Source organism: Muscardinus avellanarius (genome assembly GCF_963383645.1).
Source record: "Muscardinus avellanarius genome assembly, chromosome: 16".
Taxonomy (NCBI): Eukaryota; Metazoa; Chordata; class Mammalia; order Rodentia; family Gliridae; genus Muscardinus; species Muscardinus avellanarius.
In genome coordinates, this window is record NC_137802.1 from 863232 (window position 1) to 883448 (window position 20217).

At 61.9% G+C, this 20217-nt stretch overlaps 1 protein-coding gene across 7 annotated transcripts in view; it reads left to right on the forward strand.

Annotated features, from left to right (window-relative positions):
* Positions 1 to 233: 233 nt before the first annotated feature.
* PTPRS (protein tyrosine phosphatase receptor type S) overlaps positions 234 to 20217 on the forward strand; it is a gene marked incomplete at its 5' end in the record, with an annotated part of 38882 nt that continues 18898 nt past the window's right edge. For 6 of the 7 annotated variants that reach the window (XM_080713569.1, XM_080713568.1, XM_080713570.1 and 3 more), the window contains 7 exons: positions 234 to 318; positions 3876 to 4021; positions 4213 to 4354; positions 6527 to 6715; positions 10351 to 10461; positions 18493 to 18762; positions 19258 to 19839. In XM_080713569.1, coding sequence (XP_080569695.1) covers positions 234 to 318; positions 3876 to 4021; positions 4213 to 4354; positions 6527 to 6715; positions 10351 to 10461; positions 18493 to 18762; positions 19258 to 19839 — 1525 coding nt within the window. Of the gene's footprint in view, positions 319 to 3875; positions 4022 to 4212; positions 4355 to 6526; positions 6716 to 8297; positions 8316 to 10350; positions 10462 to 18492; positions 18763 to 19257; positions 19840 to 20217 lie in introns of all 7 variants that reach the window. The other variant, XM_080713567.1, reaches the window with a different exon arrangement.

Below are 20217 nucleotides of genomic sequence, written 5' to 3' on the forward strand. Positions count from 1 at the left end.
CGCACACTGGAGATGTGGAGATTTGGGGGCACAGTGGGGGCTGGAGCGATTTCCTTCCCATTGTCCTGTGACCCCCACACCCCTCTGCGATCTTCCCACGGCTGTCCCCAGGCAGGCCCCCAGGATTTCCCTACGCCTCTCAGGCCCTTGCGTTCTCTCTGCAGACGCTGCCCGTCGGACGTGCAGCTCGAGGCCTCTCTGTGAGGGTCGGGGACCGGAGGTCACTGCCAAGCATGGCGCCCGCCTGGGGTCCCGGCGCGGCGTCGGGTCCCGTGGGCCTCATCCTGGTCCTGCTGGTCGGAGGCTGCGCGGCAGAAGGTAAGGGGCTGTGCGGGCCGCCGCCCTGGCGCCTTGCGGCCGCTCCCCAGGTAACCTGTTGTAAAACACAGAAGTGCCAGCACTCAGTGGCAGTCCCATCTTCCCAGGTAGAACCAGCAGGGGCTTCTCAGGACAGAGGACGTTGGGGCTGGGGTTTTGTGGCTCTGCAGAAGTTTGTTGAAGGAACTGCCCTTTCTGGTAGAAGGCCCAGAGGTTAAAGAGGCTGGCGTAGAGAGAGCAAGGCGCAGCGGCCGTAACATGGAGAATTGTAGGCCCAGAGCCAAGCCCATCCTGCCGGGTGGGACCCAGAGGACCTGCCCCTGGCCGCGGAGGCAGGGCGACTCTGCTGCCCTCGGGCTGGGGCCGCCTCCATCCCCGCCAGTCCTGCCCGCCCAGGTCTCATGATTTCCCCTCTTCCTGCCCCCGTGACGTGTGGCGGGCATCTGCCCGGCACACAGTAGGCCCGCAGCCGGGCTCGCCTGTGATCTCGACCGCACAGGGCCTCTGTATGAGCCTCTGCTTGTGTTTCCGTTGGTGCTTTGGTTTTCGGATCTTTGCTCTTGTGTGTGTGTGAGTTGCTGGGGATGGGACCCAGGGGCATTCCACCCCGAGCCCCGCTACTCAGTCTTGGTTTCGAGATGGGGTCTCCCCGAGTGCCCGAGGCTGGCTGCCCGCCTGGCCCCGTGTCAGCCTCCCGAGTGCCAGGATGACGAGTGTGCCTGCCACGCCCGGCTCCTCATGGCTGTTTGAAGAGATCTGAGGGGACTTTTTTTTTTTAGACCCAGGCGGCAAAGCAACTATCCCACCTCCTTCCCTCGCTGCTCATCTCCCGAGGGAGAGGCGCCGAGGGCGTGGGCGCTGGGTATGCAGGAGCCAAGGGAAGAGGGAGGAGATTGAGGCTTGAGCTGCGGGCATGGCCTTGCATAGGCCTCGGGGCAGGACAGAGCTGGATGTGCTGGACGGCAGGGCCCTGAGGGCCGCAGGAGGCCTTGGGCTTTGACCTGAGGAAAATGGCAGTCATGGAGGCTGTGGGCAGAGGAGGAAGGGACCCCTCGGCTTCCGCAGAAGGGCAGGCCGGGATGGGCCAGGCAGAGCAGACCTTGCTCAGGTGCCGCAGGACATTGACACCTGCTGTGTCCCAGGAGCTCGGGGATGGTCCAAGCATGGTCGTTATTACCATATTCATGTAGATGTTGCTGGTAACCTGGACGCCAGTCCGGGCGCCCTGGCTCCAAGCATCGCTCCGCAGGAGCACCAACCAGCACTTGGGGCCGGTGGCGGCCCGGGTGGCTGTCGTCAGTCCTCAGAGGCCCCCGTGGGTGGCTGGATCGGGAGTTCTGCCAAAAGGCTGGTGGTCGGGGGATCCGCAGGGTGTTGGCGCCGGTCCCGGCAGGGCTGGGGACCGGGAGGGGGTTCATCAGACCTGGTGCCCGAGGAGTTCCTGCAGTCTGAAAGGGGCGCTGGCGTGGTGTCGCACGCTTGAAAGCCCAGTGCCTAGGAGGCTGAGGGGAGGTTCAAGGCCGGCCTCAGCGACTTGGCGAGAGCCTCCTTGAAGAAAGGGGGGAAGCAGGGCTGTGGGTGTGCGTCGAGGACAGAGCCCGGTCCATCCCAGCACCACTCACAGACAGGAGAGGCTCAGCCGGGCGTGGGCGCGCGTCACCCAGCACTCTGGAGGCTGAGACAGGAGGGTCGCGGTGCGCGGCCAGCCTCGGCTACTGAGTGAGGCCCTCTGCAACTCAGTGAGACCCGGTTTCAAAATAAAGAATAACAAATAGGGCTGGGGGTGGAGCTCAGAGGGAAAACGCCCTTGGGTTCCACCCCAGTACCACAAAAAAATAAGTACATAAATAAGTTAATAATAAAAATAGGGCTGGGGGTTTAGCTCGGAGGTAGAATGCCCCTGGGTTCAATTCCCAGTGCCACCAAAATAAAATTTTTTTGTATGTGCGTCTGGGGATGAAATCTCAGGGCATTTGACCTCTGAGCCATACCCCGTGCCTTATTTTTTATTCTTTATTTTGAAACCGTGTCTCACTGAGTTGCAAAGGGCCTCAGTGGCCGCGAACCACCATCCTCCAGTTTCAGCCTCTGGAATGCTGGGATTACAAGTGTGCGCCACCACGCCTGGCTCAAAAAAATTTTTTTTAAAGCATTCTGTTCCTTTGAGAAAAATAATAGCTGAATAATTAGAACATTTGAAAAAATATTTCACATGTATGAAAAATAAAGGATATATAAGCTCTAGGTATTTACTTATGTATTTATTGGTGTGGTACTGGGGACGGAACTCAGAGGTGTTCTGCTTCTGAGCCACACCCCAGCTCTGTTTTATTTTTTTACTTTGAAACAGGGCCTCACTAATTTGCTGAGGCTGGCTCTGAACCTGCGATCCTCCTGTCTCAGCCTCCCAAGTGCTAGGATTACAGGCGCGCGCCACCGCGCCCGGCTTCCGTTTATCTTTAAATAGCTGTGTCTAAAAACAACTCCTGAAGCGAGCCCGGCCCCTCCCTGCCCCTCCACGTCCTTATCACAGAGCGGCAGCGCTGCGCTTTTACCCCTCTCTTTGCAGTAGCAGCCGGCCGCCCCGTTCTAGCTCAGGGCAGGGCCTTTCAGGGGCTGCCCTGGCTGGAAACCTCAGGAGAGCAGCTTTAGGAGATGCTTGGTAGCATCTGCAAATAGAAACCTAGTAGCCCTTTGCTGGCGGAGCGTTTTACTAGAAAGTAGACGACAGAAAGGAGACAGTGTCAGTGGGCTCCTCAGTGTGGGGCTGGCTGGGTGGGTCCCAGGCTGCAGGGGCTGCGAGACGCCCTGGGCCCTGGCTACGCCCGGCGCCCCGTCGGGGAGGCCGAGACAGGAGGATCGCAGATTTGAGGGCAGCTTTAGCAACTTCAGTGAGACTCTGAGCAACTCAGCTGGACCCTGTTTCAAAACAGAAAAACTAGCTGGGCGTGGTGGCGCACGCTCATAATCCCAGCATTCGGGAGGCAGAGACCGGAGGATCATGGTCCGTGGCCAGCCTCAGCTACTTAGTGAGGCCCTGTTTCAAAATAGAATAAAAAATAGTGCTGTAGCTCGGAGATCAAATGTCCCTGGGTTCTGTCCCCAGACCCGAAAAAAACCAAAAAACCCGAAAAACTAAACACAGGTGGCGCTCAGAGGTAGCATGCCCCTGGTTCAATCTCCAGTACAAAAGGAAAAAAAGACAGACAGTAGAAGTTCCTGGGCGAGGACACACGCCTTGTGGAGGTGCCCTCTCCTAGCCGCAGGGTGTGTCTGCCACGCTCGGGCCTCGGTCCCTTGGCAAACCGGGTTCCCGGCACCCTGCAGCCCCTGCCCGTGCCTCAGTTTACCGCGCCTTGCTCTGGATCAGACCAAGGCATCTCCTTCCGCGTCTCCTTGGGGCCCTTCAACTTGCGCTCATCAGCCTGGGGACCCCGGCCTGGCATCTCCTGTCCACTCCCCCGGGACACCTGTGCACTGCTGTGGCGTTGGGTGGCGGGGCTGGCAGGGTCCTGGGTGCCAGGCCTCCAGAGCTTTCCCTTTCCCCGAACCCCCAGAGCCCCCCAGGTTCATCAGAGAGCCCAAGGACCAGATCGGCGTGTCGGGGGGCGTGGCGTCCTTTGTATGCCAGGCCACGGGTGACCCCAGGCCCCGGGTGACCTGGAACAAGAAAGGCAAGAAGGTCAACTCGCAGCGCTTTGAGGTGAGCCCGCTCTGCGCGGTCCTCGGCAAGCCCGCCCTCGGGCCTGGCCCAGCAGCGGCTCCCCGCACGCAGGGGCACAGGGCTGGCCGGTGCCCGTGACGGACACGGCCGCCACCCACACGCCCTGCAGCCCGGGCGCCGGGCGGCCCCTGGACGAGGGTGACGGCGCTCCCTCTCCCCGCCCGCCGCAGACCATCGAGTTTGACGAGAGCTCGGGCGCCGTGCTGAGGATCCAGCCGCTGCGGACGCCCCGGGACGAGAATGTGTACGAGTGTGTGGCGCAGAACTCCGTGGGGGAGATTACGGTCCACGCCAAGCTCACTGTCCTCCGAGGTATGGCCCCGGGCGGGCGGGCGCCGCAGGGAAGCGCCACGGGCCCAGCCATCCCGCGACTGTGGGTTCTTTTCCGGAGACTTCCGTTTTCCTTGTCTGGTGCTGGGCCCGGAGCCCGGGATGAAGGTGTACCGGGCCACGGGGCCAAAGTTCCCCTCATCCGTCCTACTCAGGCTCTTTTATTGTAAGAGGCTGAGCCCACGCCAGTTGGGCCCAGCTAGAAATCGCATTGCTTGGCCTGTGTAATTGAGACGTCCGTGAAGGATGCCGCCCTCGGGTTCGGCGTGATGGGGCGTCCCATTGTCTGTGCTTAGCCGCTGCCGCAGCCTTTGCTTTCGCTGTGCTTCCATCTTGGTGAGAAGCCCTCCGCCCCCATTTAACTTGGGCCGGGGCCACCAACAAGTTGTAGAGACAGCCGCCCACAAAGCCCCGGCCAGCCGCCGGCCTCCCTCGCCCCAGGCAGGCCTCAGCGCGCCCTCAGGTCCCGGGCAGCGCTCTGCGGCTGTGCGCCCTTGGGGAGGCTAACGGGCCTCTCTGGCCGCAGCGCGCCCTCAGGTCCCGGGATGACACTCCTCGCCACTTGTGTGGCTTGTCCCAGGGATGGAATCCAGGATCATCTACCTCCGAGCTGCACCCCAGCCCTACTGTATGAAACACAGACTCACTAAGTAGCTGGCCTTGAACCTGCGATCAGTCTCAGCCTCCTGAGTACTGGGATGACAAGCGTGCACCACCACGCCCGGCCAGGGAATTCTTAAACTTAACTTATTTATGCATTTATTGTGGGGTAGAACCCAGGGGCAGCCTACCTTCAAACTACACCCCCAGGCCTGTTTTATTTTTATTTTGAAACAGTGTCTTGCTAGGTTTCTGAGTCTTGCTGAGGCTGGCCTCTAACCTGCATCTCAGCCTCCAAGGACTGGGTGACAAGCAGGTGCCACCATTCTGGGCATTTTTAAGCACACACACACACGTTATTTCCTTTGGACACAACCAGCAGCATTGTCTACACGGGGTGGCAGTTTTTCTGTAAACCACGAGAGAGTACATATTTTCAGGTGTGCTGCTCAGCCCGTGTGTATCATAACAACCTGACTCTGCCATCAGGGCCGGAAGCCCGCCTTGCATGGTGTGGTGCAGAAGGCAGGCCGCGGCGGGCGGGCCGGGTGCCGCAGCTGGCCGCCCCTCGACCACACTGCTGTTCAAGTGGGGATGGCACCCAAGGGCACTCCACCTCTGAGCTGCGCCCCCAGACGGATTGTTTTATTCTTTACCTTGAAACAGGGTCTCACTGAGTTGCAGAAGGCCTCACTAAGTAGCTGAGGCTGGCCGTGAACTCAGATCCTCCTGTCTCAGCCTCCGGAGTGCTGGGATGACGAGCGCGCGCCTCCATCCCCGGCTTACTGGAGCACGAGTCTTGAGTGTGTGTCCAGTGTCCCTCTTGTCCTCTGAGCAGGGGCCGAGGCATCTTAATTTGCACCGGGACCCTCTGTCCACGGTGGCGGAGCTGAGCCTGGACGTCTGGGCATGGGAGCGGAGGCAGCTGGAGGCCTCCCAACGAGGCAGCGCATTGGCCGGCACGGCCCACAGCCTCGCCCAAAACCACATTCTCCCCTATTATCCCAGGAGCCCGGCCGGTTCCCAGCGAGTTCTTGCCCCGTGTCGAGGTGGGCGCCAGGCCCTGCCTATCAAAGGGGGATCCCAGGATGCAGGCGTGAGAGGTCTGGGGACAGGGATGGTGCTGGCTGGGATGAGGTCATGCTCTCCTCTCTCGGACCTGTGCCGGCCCATGCCAGCCGCTACGGACAGCGGGGTGGCCCAGACACAGCTTGACAGATGGAGTCCAGTGTCCACAGATGACATTCAGAAACCCAGGGGAGGCTGAGACAGGAGGCTCGCGGTTCACGGCCGGCCTCAGCTACTTAGCGAGGCCCTGTGCAACTCAGTGAGACCCTGTTTCAAAATAAAGAATAAAAAATAGGGCAGGGGGTGTAGGCGGGAGGTAGGATGCCCCTGGGTTCCATCCCCAAGACTGCATAAACAAACAAACAAAAAAACAACAGGGCGTCCATAGCAGGCGACGGCGGGGCCTGGGTGGCCCTGGCCACGTGGAGGCGGCGGGGCAGAGCGGGTGGCCCTGTGGTGATCAGGCCTGTGCCCCTTCCTCCTCAGAGGACCAGCTGCCCCCCGGCTTCCCCAACATTGACATGGGCCCCCAGCTGAAGGTGGTGGAGCGCACGCGGACGGCCACCATGCTCTGCGCCGCCAGCGGCAACCCCGACCCCGAGATCACCTGGTTCAAGGACTTCCTGCCCGTGGACCCCAGCGCCAGCAGCGGCCGCATCAAGCAGCTGCGATCAGGTGAGCGCCGGCCGGCCTGGGGGGCAGCGGGGAGGAGCGCCTGGACCCCCGGGGCCGCAGGGTCCCCGAGGAGAGCGCCTCTGGCCTCAAGCAGCGGCTCAGCCTCGGGCGACTGCGGGGTGGAAGCCACTGCAGTGGCGGATACCTGCAGCGCCCACCGTGGGGACGGACAGACAGCAGGGCGGGAGGTGGAAGAGGCCATCTTGGGTGGGCACGGGGTGTGCGTGCCCTCGGCAGGTGTCCGGGGCGAGCGTCTGCCCCTGAGCGGGCAGCGTGTCCAGCCGGGCCTTAGGCCCAGGCCGTGCGGGTAGAGGGAGCGGCCGGCAGGCCGGGCACCCCGCTATGGGAGCCACGCGGCCCGTGGGGCAGAGGCGCCATGGCGGCTGCCTGGGCGCTGTGTGTCCGTCGTCCGCGCCTCGCGTGTCCGTGTGTCCCGTGTCAGTGTGTCCCGTGTCTGTGTCCCCGCTCCCCGTGCGGCCTGGCCCGCCCTGGGCGTCGTCACGACGTCACGCGCGCTCTCTTTGCCGTCCTCCCACGTGCGCGCGGCCCTGACGTCATCCCCCCGACTCCTCGCGCAGGCCCGTGACATCACCGCCTGCGCGTTCCCGGGTGCGCATGCGCGAGCCAGGCCGGCCCGCCGCGCCCGCGCTCCCGCCCCGCGTGCGCATGCGCAGCCGCGACTCCCGCCGGGCGGCCCTGCCCGCCGCCTCCCTCCCTCCCTCTCCCGCCGCCCGCCCCGTTAACTGTCCTGTTCTCTTTTCTTGCCCTCTGTAAACGCCCAGAAACCTTTGGTAAGTCTGACCTCGCCACGCCCGCCACTAACGCCCGCCCGCCACACTAACCGCCCGCCGCGGGGCATGCGCACCCGCCCAGGAAAAGAGGCCGGGCCTCCCCGGGCCAGCCGGCGGGCCCACCCACACGGCCCCCGCCCGGCCACGGCGAGCCGAGGTCTGCCCTCCGCCCCTTGCCTCGGAGGCCGAGGCCCGCTGCCACATAAAGAACGAGAAGCAGGCCGGGGGTGCACTCGGGCAGATGCCCCTGGGCTGCTCGCCCGGCTCCGCAAGATAAAAACACACTGCGGACCCTGGACCCGCTTCCCTCGGCCTCCTCTGAGTTGCCGACCGGCCCGGCTCGGACAGACAGACAGACAGCGGCCTTTCCTCTTTTCCTTTGGTGGTTTGAACGGACCCCAGGAGCCCTCTGCCTCAGTGTCCCTCCCCGGCCCTCCTTCCCGGCCTGTGTGTGATACTTCTCCTTTGCTTCTCAGCGCCCGGCCCGGGCCACTAACCCGCCCTGTCCCTCGTCACTAATGAGAGACCTCAGACCCCTCCCCTGCTCCCTGTCCCTCACGGTGGGGGCCGAAGAGCAGCCCCTGCTAGGCCCCGAGCAGGAAAGGAGGAAGAGGGTTCAGGAGCCTCCCTCTCTGGCCCCCTGGGACCCTGGAGGTTCCCGCCTCCCTCCCGGGAGAGCCCTGCCTGGCAGGCTGAGCCCCGAGCCGCCCCCTTCCTCCCAAGGCCTGCAGGGCCTGGCAGCCGCCCGCCGTGCTCTGACATTCACCTGACTCTCTCTGCTTCCCTTACAGAAAGCACTCCGATCCGAGGTAAGAGGGTCGCTCCTAGCCGGGCGCGGGGCGCACACTTGTAACCCCAGGACCAGGGAGGTCGAGACAGGAGGACCTCAGGCTTGCGGTCAGCCTCGGCTACTTAGGCCCAGCATAGTGTGACCCTGCTTCAAAGTAAAGAATACAAAATAGGGCCAGGGGGTACAGCTCAGAGGTAGAATGCCCCTGGATCCCACCCCCAGTACCGCACACACACAAAAGGAGGGTCGCTCCTCTCCCGCTGCCCAGGCCTCGCCGGTCTCCTCCCCACCGCCCTTCCTGCTGTCCGTCCGTCCGTCCGTGTCTCTGTCTCTGTCTGTGGCTGGGGGTGGGGAGCGAGGTCCCTGCCTTGGGCCTGCACAGCCACCCTGCCTGCCGGCTTCCCCAGAGCCTTGAGGTCGGGGAGAGTGGGTGTGCTCGGGGTGGAGAGAGGCTCTTATCTGCCATCCCAAAAGGAGCCTCCCAGTCTGTGGCTCCAGGTCACTTCTGTGGCGCGGCCATAAACAGTGCTCTTAAGCTTAGCCTGGATCTTTGACTCCTGGTTCTGTGGATTCTGATGGAAGCCCTTGATCCAGACACTGGCGGTGTTCAGTGAATAGGCGCCTGGGGCCCGGCCCCCGATTCAAACTTTCTTATGCAAATGAGGACCATCACCCGGGACTGTGATTTCAAACATACTTGTGGAAACCTTTGCATCCTTTGATTTGCAGGCACTCCCGTATTTAATGGAGGCCTGTGATTGCAAACACACTTAGCCTTACTGGGGAAATGAGAGTATATTCCAGGCTTGGAATTTCATATGCCCTTGGGGAAATGTTGGCCTTGTTTTTATTAACTTACATTTATTTTATTTTATTTTTTTTTATAATCTTCTTTTATTTATTTATTTATTTATTTATTTTTTTTGGTGGTACTGGGGTTTCTGGAAGCCCTTCTACCTCCGGGCTACACTCCCAGACCTATTTTTACATTTTTATTTGGAAACAGGGTCTCCTAAGCCAGCGCGTGGCTGGCTTCGAACCTGCGCGATCCTCCTGTCTCTGCCTCCCAAGCGCGGGGATTACAAGCGTGCGCCACCACGCCCGGCTACTTACATTTATTAACTTGTGACTTCAGACATTCTTGAGAAGGTTCATTCATTTTTCTTTATGTTCACGGGAAGTGGAGTGTTTGATTAAGGGCCTGTGACCTCAAATTTACTGAGGAGAAATCAGCCCTATTTTCATATACCTATGGGCACCAAGACCCAGGATGGGTCCTGTGCTATTCAGTATCTTTGTCTTTAGTCACTCTTGACCGACAAGTTATTTGATCTAGGCTTGTGATTTCACACTCGCTTGAGGCCTTCCCACCTCAACTTTGTGAGTATAAAGTGACTTCCAGGCAGACCTCTGCCTTCAAATACCTGTGACAATTCAGTGCAATCCTCTGTGCCCGTGAGCATCGTGGAGTTGGTGTAGGGCTGTAATTTCAAACACACTTGAAGAGGTTTGTTAGTGGCTCACGGGCACAGGGCACGTGGGCCGACCTGTGGCTCTCACGGGCGGGCGGCTCAGGCGCTGTTCGCATGACCTTCAGTGCTCAGGAGACTCGCGCCTCCGCTCTCGTTCAGACACAGTCTGGGCTCTAGCTCTTCCGTTTCAAACTCGCTTGATGCCACCGGCCTGGGTGCTGTGGGTGTGTTATAAAACCTCCACCCTGGAGGCCGACTCGCGCCTGTCTTCATCTGTGCGTTCCTCTGGGCCCTGGTGAACCCGCAGAGCGACCACCGGCCCTGAATGTGACCTCGTGGTGGTGGCGCCTGGTCTCCGGTGACCTCCAGTCAGTGAGGCCAGCTCACTGCCCTCGCCGGGACAGCTGGCCTTCCCCTTTCTCGGCACAGTCTGGCAGCAGGGGCTCGGGCGCCACTTGTTGGGAACCCGGTGCGCCGGGCAGGCCCCCAGCCAGGCCGCCCCCAGCCAGGCCGCCGCCAGCCCCCCCCACCCCGCCTCCCGCCTGGCTCTAAAGCGCCGCGCCCTGTGCCCTCTCCCCACAGGGGCCCTGCAGATCGAGAGCAGTGAGGAAACCGACCAGGGCAAGTACGAGTGCGTGGCCACCAACAGCGCGGGCGTGCGCTACTCCTCGCCCGCCAACCTCTACGTGCGAGGTAGGGACCGGCGCGCCCCCCTCGGCCTCCGGGCTCCCCTGTGCCCCGCGCCCCGCAGGAAGGCCCTCCCGGGGGGCGCTGGGCGGAGCCAGGCCTGCCTCAGTTTCCTGGCGGTAAATTGGGGGTGGCTCCCACCGCGCCCCCTGGCGACGGACGTGGGCGCAAAGGCCCAGCCTCGCTGGCGGCGGCGGGGCCACGGGGAGCCGGGCCCCGCCCGCCCGCCCCAGGTGGCTGTCGTGGTGTGTCGTGCCTTCCCGTGTCTGTGTGGCTTTGCTTCTCCAAACTCTGTGGCCTCGTAGCTCCCGCTTCACTGCCCCCACCTTGTCCAGCACCCTCAGTCTTGAAGTGGGGAGGGGTCGGCGAAGCGCTCCTACCCCACCCCTGCCCGCGGGCCGGGGGCTGCCCTCTGCTCGCAGCGACCCTGCAGAGGACGTACTGGGCCTGGCGCTTCTCCAGCCCGGCCAGGCGGGGGACCCGGGAGGTCGCGGGCCTCAGCTCTGATTCCCACCCGGTCCGCTTGCCAGAAGCCTGGGGGCCTTCCCAGAAACGCCCCCACCTCCACCCGGCCCCCCTCTCCCCGCCTGTCTTTTGAGTCTTTCCCCAAGCTTGACCTCTTCCCCTCCTCGTCCTGCCTCCGGGTGGCCATTTCCGATCAGCGGCGGGGGAGGGTCGAGCAGCCTCCATGGCCTCGCGCCGGCCAGTTGTCCCGACCAGCCCCTCTCCAGCCGCACCTGCGGGTCACTCTGCACCGCAGACCCTGGCCGCCCCCTCGTCCCCGCCCCGCTCCCACCGAGCGACTCCTTCAGTCCTGGGTTTCTGGCTGTCCGGGCGCGGGCGGGCGGGCGGGCGGGCGGGCTCGGGACGGGCTCTGGTGAGTGGTAAGGCCAGGACTCGGCCGAGCGCTCGGCTGACTTGGTTGTGTCTCTGCCGTTGCCTGGGAGTGGGGGGCTGTAAGTCGGAAGGGGCAGGAGAGCGAGGGCCCGGGCTGCGGAGCTGGGGGGGGTGCCCAGGAAGCAGGCGCGGGGGATGTCGATGTGGATGTCCAGGGCGGAGCGGAGGGAGAGAGTGACCAGTGGTAATGATAAGGTCGTGACTGTTCTTTTTCTTTTTTAATTTTAATTTTTGTTTTTGGTTTAAAGAAAATGATCGCAGCCTTGTGGCCTTGGGAAGTCCTCTTTTTACTCTCTGTATTTCCCCTATTTTTTTCTCTTTTCCCCATGTCATTGTGTTCTGCATCAAACCCCCTTTACATCCCTCAGAGCTTCGAGAAGGTTGGTGTGTTTTTTTCTTTTTTACTTTCTTTACCCACATTTTTACATTTCTGAGAAAAACAAGATGACACGCACACACACGAAACACACCTAGACACTGCGCAGACACGCAGACACGCACCCAGCAAAAGATGACGGACCAAACAAAACCGTAGCGCGGATAATAAGCACAAAGCAAACAACCACAGCCACCACCAAAAAAAACCGCCAAGCGGGAGCAAAACCCAGAAAGACACAAAAGTCTGAGCCGCGCCCAGCCGGCCAGGGCCGGCGCACACATGCTTGCATTGTGGTCGCCTCTGCATCCTTGGGAATGTCGTTGCTAAGTTTTTTGCACTCCTCGTCGTCATGGTAACTTGGGCCTGATGCATGCTGGGAGAATGTCAGAATTTCTCTGCATGCCACTCTCTGGTTGGTTTGGTGAATTCCCAACGCCTTCTGTTGGAGTGTTTTCTTGTCTTTTCTTTTGATTTTCTTTTGGTTTCTTTTTATTTTTTCTTTTCCTTTTTTTATACAATTTTTTTTTCGTTTTTTGGGGAAAACAATCGGTTGGTTTCCTTCCCCGGCCCCCTTCCCCGGCCCCCGCTCCCCAGAACGGGTTGTGTTGGTTATGTCTTGTTTCCGTGCTCTTTGGTTTCGGTTTCTTGGGCTGAGCTGTTCTGTGGTGTTTGAACACATGCCTTGTGATTAAAAGCCAGTGTTCCTGTCCCGCCACATCTACCCACCGGGAGGGCAGAAGGGGTCCCACAGCTGGATGTTGGAGCAGAAAGTGGCCGCCTAGGCTTAGTCACACGAGACAGAGCTGGCCGGGTGTGGGGAGGGCATCCCAACTGGCCCGACCTCCCCGAGCTGGTGCCCCAGGGCCCCCACCTTAGAGGGGAGCTTAAGCATATATTTTTTAATTTTTCTGCCTCAGTATAAAGCCGTTCCCTCATGCTCTGCAATAACCCAAACAAACAAAAACCAAAAGGAAACAGGCGTCCGCAGGCTGGCCGCAGGGGCACCAGAATTCAGAGAGCCTTTCAGCATGGCCGTGTGTCCAAAGGCCGTGGAGCGGCCGGCCGGGGTGGCAGGACAGCATCAGCGCCATCCTCCCCGGGCAGCGCATGCGTAGCACACAGCGCTCAAAAACGACAGCTGCGCCGGGTGTGGTGGCGCACGCTTGTGACCCCAGTCCTTGGGAGGCCGAGACAGGAGGGTCACAGGTTTGCAGCCAGCCTCGGCCACCTCCTGAGGCCCTCTGCAACTTAGGCCCTGTTGCAGAACAAAAAATAAAATAGGGCTGGGGGTATAGTTCAGAGGTAGGATGCCTCTGGGTTCAGTGCCCCATAATGGGGGGGGGGGAGAAGACAGCTGGCTTGATGGCTTCCTGCACCCTGCTGGGCACAAGCCCACAGGTGCCCATCCAAGAACAGAGCACGCCAGCCTGCAGGAGGCCTGGAGTGCATGCCTCTGCCTCCCGGGCAATGTTGGCTGCACCCCGCTCCCTCACAGGCCCGGGCCCGGTCCAGGTGCCTTTTGGCCAACGACAGAGCATGGCCACTTTCTGGGTTAACCTGAGCATCAGCGCTGTGGGATTCCAGAGAAAACCCAGGGGGTTCTGGACACAGCCTCTCCCGCTCTCTCTGTCTCTGTCTCTCTGTCTCTGACTCTCTCTCCCTGCTCTTTCCTCTCTCTCTCTCTCTCTCCCCCTTCCTCCCTACAAACCTTCAGAGATGCATGCCCCCTTTTTTTTCCTTCCCAAGAAAAAGACAGCCCTTGAGAGTCTCCTACCAACTCCAAATAAAAATCAGCCCTTCACCAAATAGGCTTCTCAGCCCAGCCCCCAGCTCACTGCCCAGTCCAGGGCAAAGGCCGCCCTCCCGCCCACCTCGCCCTTGGCCGTCTCTGCCCGTCCCATTGTGAAGGCCAAGTAGAAAGGGGTTTATTTCCCCTCTCCCCTTGCCCAGCCAGAGTGACCCTCCAGGACGCCCCACACGACAGGGGAAAGGTCTCCCAGCCCCCAGCTACGTCCTGCTGGCCTGCAGGCAGGGCACGGAGTAGTGCGTGTCCGGGCTGGGGCCAGTACTGTTGCGGGTGGGCAGAGGCACCAGCTCTCTCTGTTCCGGCCCTTCCCCATCCCTCCTCACGTGACCTGGGCTGGCCCTTTGACCTCTGGAAGCCCCCGTGCCCTCTTGGATGGCCCCTGCTCCAGGGCCCTGGCTCGGGGGCTGTGTTGAGCTCGTGCTCACTGGGGCCTCGGGACGAAATGAGAAGTTGCCCTTCTAGAAGGATCAGCGGCAGGGAAGGATGGGCCCGAGGGGCTCCCGCCTGTGGGCACCTCCTCCTGGTGCAGAGCTCGCAGCCCGGCCGTGTGGGGCAGGTGGCCACAGGGGCGCTCCTCTACCTCTGGGCGAAACCCCAGCCCTTTTGAAATTTCTACTGTAAAACGATCTCACTAAGTTGCGGGCACCTCACTCTGCTGCTGAGGCTGGTTTCAGACCTGCGATCCTCCTGTCTCAGCCTCCTAGGTACAGGTGACAGGTGCAGGTCGCCGTGCCAGCTCTGCCTGGCCTTCCGGCAGGAGGAGAAACCATCACCTGCTCCGCTCAGTTTTCTCCCTCTTCCGCTTAAAACTGTAACGCTTTAAAACAAAGTCTCCAATTTTAATTGTTTCGAGTACCCAAGCCTTAGGATTGGTGGGTGGGCCTCTGGGTCTCTCTATCCCCCTGTGGCCCGGATAGCATTTTTCCCCTCCCTCTACTCCATAAAGACTTCCAGGGAGGGGTCTGTTAGCCTGAGCCCCAGACCCCACTGGCCACAGCTGCCGTGTCTCCCACCCAAGGCCCCGGCTAGCTCCCACGGCAGGCGCCCTGCCCCGTCACCCGCCCTCGTCCGGGGCAGAGGGCACCCCTCCATTGGCCGGGGTGCGCGGGCCCCGCAGGAACACTGCGCTCTGAACGTCACCTCGCCTGTGCCTGCCTGACGTCCTTTGCATCTGCGTTCTTCTGCGGGGGACGGACCTTAGATTACACCTCGTCCTGTGGACCAAACCTGAGTCCCTGGCAGCCGCAGCCGGGGTGGGGGTGGGGGTCAGTCAATTGGCAAAAACAGGGCCGGGGGCGGAGAGTGTGTGGGCAGCGCTCCCCCCAAAACCCTGACAGCTTAAGAAGAAAACCCACAGTACAGCAAGACATCCGGCTCAGAGTAGCCTGTCGGCGGGGCCGGGTACCCAAGGCCGCGCTGCTGTCTGCATGGCCGAGGGGCTGGGGGGACCAGAGTGGGCTGGAAATTGGGGCTCTGGCCCCTTCCCGACGGGTGTAATCTAACTTGGACATCCCTCCCGGAAGCTGCTGCATTCCCCCATCCCACCATTACCTACCATTTTGGAGTCGGGAGACAGTCTCTCACCCCAAAGTGCCCCCCCCCCGGGCTGCGGCTTGCTGAATCCGCTGAGGCGGGGGGCGCTGGCGCGGCTGCCCTAGGAGTTCACTCAGACCACTTGCCCACCCTCCTCCCCACCCCACTTCTGAGTTTCTGCCTCTTCCTGCCTGGGGAGGAGCTGTCTCCTGGGTGCTTCTGAAGGGTTTTGAGTTGTTTTTCCATGTGAATCGGGGTTTGAAGCGACCGCCCCCCAACCTGCCACCGCCCGCCCACCCCCGCCACCCACCCTCCCGACCCTCGCCCACGCGGGTGCCCCGCTGGCCCCGGCTCCTCGGCGACGAGAAGAGCTGGGACCGAGGCAGCTGGAGCCGAGGACCAAGGCCGGTGTGGGCCCTTATAGCCTGCCTGGAGCCCGATTCAGGTCGGTAATGGCGGGGGCGCACGGGGCCGCTCCGTCCCGTGGGCTCCAGGCCCGCCTCGTCTTCTAACCCACACCTCGAGCTGGCAGCCAGGGTGGAAAGAGGAAGCGGGGGGTGTGAGCCCCACACTGGGCAGAACACAGAGTCAGCCGCCTACCCCTGCTGGCTGGGAGCACACCCAGAGCCCCCCGCGGCCCGGGGTCGGGGCAAGGCCCTCCTCAAAGCCGGGTGGGCCAGCCCTTAGGAGCGGAGGAGACTGGTGAGACCGCGCGCCTGGCAGGCCCGTTAACCGGTGGCCGCTGGCCGCGGAGGGCCCTGAGCACCAGTCACTGCTGCTGGTAAAGGCCCTCTGCCCGTGGCTGGCAGAGTTGATGACCCATGGCGAGTCCCTTACACCTTCAGGACGTTTGGCCTCATCCCAGCCTCGGGAAGCCGGAGGCGCCTCCCGAGTACGATGCTGCTGAGATACTTTAAGAGGAGATCAGGCACCACCGGAGACATTTTCCCCAGACGCTGACCCCGTGGGAGATATGTGTCGGCTTGCCGTTTAACCTTAGCTCCCAAAACTGGATCTTAATTCCCTGCACTGTTCCCTTTGCGTCTGAGCCTTTTCCTGATGGCTCCTGGCCTTTTATTATGAGAGCTGCTGGATGTTACTCCACTGGCGGCCATTACTCAGCCGATGGAGTTGTCCCTCAGGAGCGGCTGCTTTGGCCCTCCTTTGTGTCCCCAGCGGCTAGGGATGCACAGGTTACAAAGAGCCACGCGCCAAGAGGGGCGGCCGCCTCTCGTTCCTGCTCCTTCCGAGCTCAGCTCCCTCGCCAGGCCTGCCACGTCCCTGAGTCTGTGTCCCGACAGGCCCTTTGCCTCTGGACACCGCGGCGGGATGAAGGACAGGACCCCACAGAACCCCGAGCTGGCCCTCTGTGAGCAGATGGATTCCCAGTCTGTCTGATCCTCCCAAGCGGGAGCGGGAGGCTAGAGGTCACATCGCCAGCTCCTGCCCACAGCAGCCGGCCCAGGCCCTCGGCAGGCTGCTCGGCGTCGTCTCAGCGACGACGAGGCTGAGGTCTAGGGAGCGGCCGAGGGGCTCGTCCAGCCCCGCAGCCGTGCGAGGGGACTCTGCGGCCTGGCTTCTCTCTGCTCTGAGAGCGAGCTTCCAGACCCTGGCAGAAATCCCACGCCAGTGCCCGAAGCCCGGGGGCTTTAGAGAGGCGGCCCCGGGGCGGACAGTGCGTGCCAGGCCTTCCCGTGAGGACCCCCGCGCTGCCCGGGTGGGAGGCCAGACCCTGTGTTCTGCCAGGGGGGGCCGGGGTCTCCCTGGGAAGCCACCGCCCTCCTCCTTTCAGACCCCGATTTTCAGCCCCACACCCATTCCACCTTTCCTTTCTTCTCGCTCCGGGGGTTGCGGTTTTTTTCCTTTCAGAGGGATATTTTCGTTCGTTTGATTTTTTTATATTTTTTTGTTTTTCTCCGTTTTTTTCACTATTATTAATTTCCCTGGTTTTGTTTTGGACTGTTGATGCCGTTTTCTGTCCTGGATTAATTAGATTCCCCAATGCTCACCCCCCCCCATCGTGTTCCGTTTCCATGACAACGCAGCCGGCATCTCCTCTGCCCTGCTGCGGATGCCTGTGGGCCGCCTGGACCATGCCTGCCAGCCGGACCCCCTTGTCCCAGTCCCGCCCTCCACCCAGGACGCACCCATCTCAACACCCACACCCCACTCCCTCCGCTCATCCGTCCGTCCATCCGTCTGCATGACCCCGTGTCCCTCCCTCCATCCCCCAGCGGTGCCTCCGCCCTGGATTCTGTGTCCTCCAACAGACTCTGGACTCTCGGGGGGCTTCCTTTTCTGAAGGCCCCTCCCACCCTGCCAAGCCCCTCTTTCTTGGCGCCCACTCGGGAGCGGAGGGGAGGGGGTCAGGGCTGAGCTTCCTGCCACGAGACCTCCCCTTAGACGCACCCGCAGGACGGGGTGTGCCAGGGAGTCCCAGTCACCGCTGCTAGGCCCCTGCCCGCCCAGAACTCCCCTGACTTCCGAAAACGGAGCCCCCCGAAGTGCCTCCAGCCGCCTTCGTGGTCTGCGAGGTCCGGGCAGAAGGTGGCACCACCTCCCCGCCCAGCACGCACAGCACACGCCCCGCCCCGGAGCCCCTCGCTCCAACTCTGCCGTCACCACGGTCCCGCAGGGCCGCCATGTCCATGTGACCGCCACGCCGGGTCACGCCTGCCAGGATAGCAGCGTGGACTGGGCCCGCCCCGCTCCCCCGCTCGTCCGTCCACTCACCTCGCTCTGCCCCCGGCTTCCTGCCCCCACGCCCTCCTCCTCTCCCTCCCTCTCTCCCTCCCCTCTCCTCTCTCTCCCTCTCTCTCTCTCTCTCTCTGAACCTACGTTGCATGGTGTTTGTGACCTTTGAGAGCTGCATCTATCGATGGACACTTGTCGGATCCGACAGAAGCTTTTTAAAGGGTTTCTATACCCAAAACCACAAAAATTTCATCAGAGTTTCTCATCTTCTTGGGAGAAGTGGGTGGGATGCCCCGCGCCCCGAGTCGCCCGAGGGCGGCCCCTGGGGTGACGCCCGCCCGCCAGCCCCGACACCGCGCCCCCGCAGAGATGAGAAGCCGCTGATAAATTTTTGTGTCCGACTGTGCTGTGAGCAGCACCGGCCTCTGAAACCCTTGCTATGAAGTAGTGCTTCCTGTCTTCTGTACCGATGCCTCTCGTTCGTGAAGTACCTTCCTTTGACGTTTTGGTTTCTTTGTGTTGGAATTTGGTTTTTTGATTTGGTTTTCCGTTTGCTTTTCACGGGGGATGAGCCGGGAGAAGAGACAGCCCGTGTGTATTTAAATGGTTTTCTGCTTTTCCCTTTCTTTCCTTCCTTCCTTCCTTCCTTCTTCCTGCTTCTCTTTCTTGTCTGCTGTGCGCCCCGTCTCCCCCTTTCTCTCTGTGATCTGCGCGCCGCCGCCCCCAGTTCGCCGCGTGGCCCCCCGCTTCTCCATCCTGCCCATGAGCCACGAGATCATGCCCGGCGGCAACGTGAACATCACGTGCGTGGCCGTGGGCTCGCCCATGCCCTACGTCAAGTGGATGCAGGGGGCGGAGGACCTGACCCCCGAGGACGACATGCCGGTCGGGCGGAACGTGCTGGAGCTCACCGACGTCAAGGACTCGGCCAACTACACGTGCGTGGCCATGTCCAGCCTGGGCGTCATCGAGGCCGTGGCCCAGATCACAGTGAAATGTAAGCACCCCGCTACCCAGCACTGAGAAGAGCCGGGGCGCATGTCTGTCACCCCAGGACGGGGAGGCTGAGGCAGGAGGCCCACAGGCTCCAGGCCAGCCTCAGCAGTCTAGCAAGATCCTATTGCCGGGCGTGGTGGCGCAGGCTCCTCAACCCAGTACCTGGGAGGCTGAGACAGGAGGATCATGGCTCACGCCAGCCTCAGCTACTCAGGCCCTCCAAAATCTAGTGCGACCTTGTTTCCAAATGATGAATAAAAAATAGGGCTGGGGTGTAGTTTGGAGGTAGAACGGCCCCGGCTTCCACCCCCAGTACCACAAAAAAAATAACAATAAATGCAGGGCTGGGGGTGTGGCTCGGTGGCAGAACCACCCTGGGCTCCATCCAGCATCCCCAAGAAAGAAACCACGGCCCGGGGCTGTGGGGCGGAGGGAGGGCGGGCTGGGGCCAGGCTGGGCGCAGTGCCCGCTCACGTGTGCCCGCGCCTCCCCGCAGCGCTGCCCAAAGCCCCGGGCACCCCGGTGGTGACGGAGAACACGGCCACCAGCATCACCATCACGTGGGACTCGGGCAACCCGGACCCCGTGAGCTACTACGTCATCGAGTACAAGTCCAAGAGCCAGGACGGGCCGTACCAGATCAAGGAGGACGTCACCACCACGCGCTACAGCATCGGGGGCCTGAGCCCCAACTCCGAGTACGAGGTCTGGGTGTCGGCCGTCAACTCCATCGGCCAGGGCCCGCCCAGCGAGTCGGTGGTGACGCGCACGGGCGAGCAGGCGCCCGCCAGCGCCCCGCGCAACGTGCAGGCGCGCATGCTGAGCGCGTCCACCATGATCATCCAGTGGGAGGAGCCGGTGGAGCCCAACGGGCTGATCCGCGGCTACCGCGTCTACTACACCATGGAGCCCGACAGCGCCGTGGGCGCCTGGCAGAAGCACAACGTGGACGACAGCCTGCTCACCACCGTGGGCAGCCTGCTGGAGGACGAGACCTACACGGTGCGCGTGCTGGCCTTCACCTCCGTGGGCGACGGGCCGCTGTCCGACCCCATCCAGGTCAAGACGCAGCAGGGAGGTGAGGCTGGCGCGACGGGGGCGGGCCGAGGCGGGAGGGCCTCCCTCCGCAAGTAGCGGGGCTCTGTTTCTAGGTAAAATAGGGCTAGCCGGAGTGGCGGTGCACGCTTGTCATCCCAGCATTTGGGAGGATTAGACAGGAGGGTCGCAGCCTCAGCTACTTAGTGAGGCCCTCTTTCAAAATAACAAAAAGCCGGAGCCGGGCGCGGTGGCGCACGCCTGTAATCCCTGCGCTTGGGAGGCTGAGACAGGAGGATCGCACGGGTTCGAAGCCAGCCTCAGTTGGCTCAAGAGACCCTGTTTCCAAATAATATACATATATATATAATAGGTCTGGGAGTATAGCCCGCAGGTAGAAGGCCCCTGGTTTCCATCCCCA